This window comes from Bison bison, unplaced genomic scaffold, assembly GCF_000754665.1.
Source record: "Bison bison bison isolate TAMUID 2011002044 unplaced genomic scaffold, Bison_UMD1.0 scf7180017846419, whole genome shotgun sequence".
NCBI classification, from domain to species: Eukaryota; Metazoa; Chordata; class Mammalia; order Artiodactyla; family Bovidae; genus Bison; species Bison bison.
Window position 1 is genome coordinate 8,834 of NW_011476992.1, and position 1,548 is coordinate 10,381.

Genomic DNA, 1,548 nt, shown 5'->3' on the forward strand with positions numbered 1-1,548 from the left:
CCATGTCCGGCTTCTCAGTGTACATCGCGGTGGAGCTGGCCATCGCCGTGCTGGCCATCCTGGGCAACGTGCTGGTGTGCTGGGCGGTGTGGATCAACAGCAACCTGCAGAACGTCACCAACTACTTCGTGGCGTCGCTGGCGGCAGCCGACATCGCCGTGGGGGTGCTCGCCATCCCCTTCGCCGTGACCCTGAGCACCGGCTTCTGCGCGGCTTGCCACAGCTGCCTCTTCTTCGCCTGCTTTGTCCTGGTGCTCACGCAGAGCTCCATCTTCAGCCTGCTGGCCATCGCCATTGACCGCTACATTGCCATCCGAATCCCGCTCCGGTGAGTCCTGCTCCCCGGGGGTGCCTCGTGCCGGGGGCTGCACCCGTGAGGGGCTGTGCCGGGGGTCAGGGTGAACCAGGGATCAGGGTGAACTTGGGGGTCAGGGTGAACTCGGGGGTCACGGTGAACAGGGAGTCAGGGTGAACTCGGGGGTCAGGGTGAACTCGGATCAGGGTGAACCCGGGGGTCAGGGTGAACCTGGGGGTCAGGGTGAACCGGGGGTCAGGGTGAACAGGTGTCAGGGTGAACTCGGGGGTCAGGGTGAACTTGGGTCAGGGTGAATCAGAGGTCAGGGTGAACTCAGGTCAGGGTGAACCGGGGGTCAGTGTGAACTTGGGGGTCAGGGTGAACCAGAGGTCAGGGTGAACTCAGGTCAGGGTGAACCGGGGGTCAGTGTGAATTCGGGGGTCAGGGTGAACCAGAGGTCAGGGTGAACCAGAGGTCAGGGTGAACCGGGGGTCAGGGTGAACCCGGGGGTCAGTGTGAACCGGGGATCAGGGTTTGGCATGGTGTCATTGTGTTCAGCCGGGGCCGTGGGGCTGCCCAGGGCCTGGCACGGCCGGCAGTCGTGGCGTGCTGGCTGATAGCCGCGGGTGTGGGCCGGGCTGGTTCTCCCCAGGGCGCCCGGGAGAGGCTGTCGTGCTGCAGCTCTTGGTGAGCCGTGTGCCCAGGCCTGGGGGTGGCTGCGTCTGGGCCTCCGGTCACAAAGCATGATGCTGGGGTGGGGTGGGCCCCACGGGAAACCACGGGCCTCGGCTAGAAGCCGCCTTCTTCCAGCCCCTCCGGGCCAGCCTGCACTTTGCAGGTTAGGAAAATGACCCTGAGGGGAAGTGACTCGGCCAGATGCCTCGGGTGAGTCATCTGGACCTCTATGCAAATCATGCTTCTCCCTCACGGCCTGGTTGGGGCTGGTGGGGTTTTCCTGGTGAAACTCTTGTGAAATGACTTCAGGCGAGTGTTGTGGAAACAAAGACTCTCCCCGAGGCTGAGTTCACTTAAAAGCAGCCTCCACCTACGCCACCACCGACCCAGAGGGGGTCGGGGGGCTTCGGGCCCGCCTCCCTGCCCCTCCGTTCTGGGACTGAGCCCCACAACCTTGATGGTGGCAGGCCCGAGGGAGGTGGTGAATGCTAGCAGGTGGCGCCTGCTTACCGAGCAGCCCCACGCTGGGCTGAGGGCGCCTGGCCGGGCCGGGGAAGAGGCTTGATGAGCAAGTGGGA

At 64.7% G+C, this 1,548-nt stretch overlaps 1 protein-coding gene across 1 annotated transcript in view; it reads left to right on the forward strand.

Annotated features, from left to right (window-relative positions):
- Nucleotides 1-2: 2 nt before the first annotated feature.
- Nucleotides 3-1,548, forward strand: part of LOC104988309 (adenosine receptor A2a-like) — a gene marked incomplete at its 3' end in the record, with an annotated part of 6,813 nt that continues 5,267 nt past the window's right edge. Inside the window, exon 1 of the mRNA XM_010839597.1 lies at nucleotides 3-328. Within this exon, the coding sequence (XP_010837899.1) occupies nucleotides 3-328 (326 nt within the window). The remainder of the gene's footprint in view (nucleotides 329-1,548) is intronic.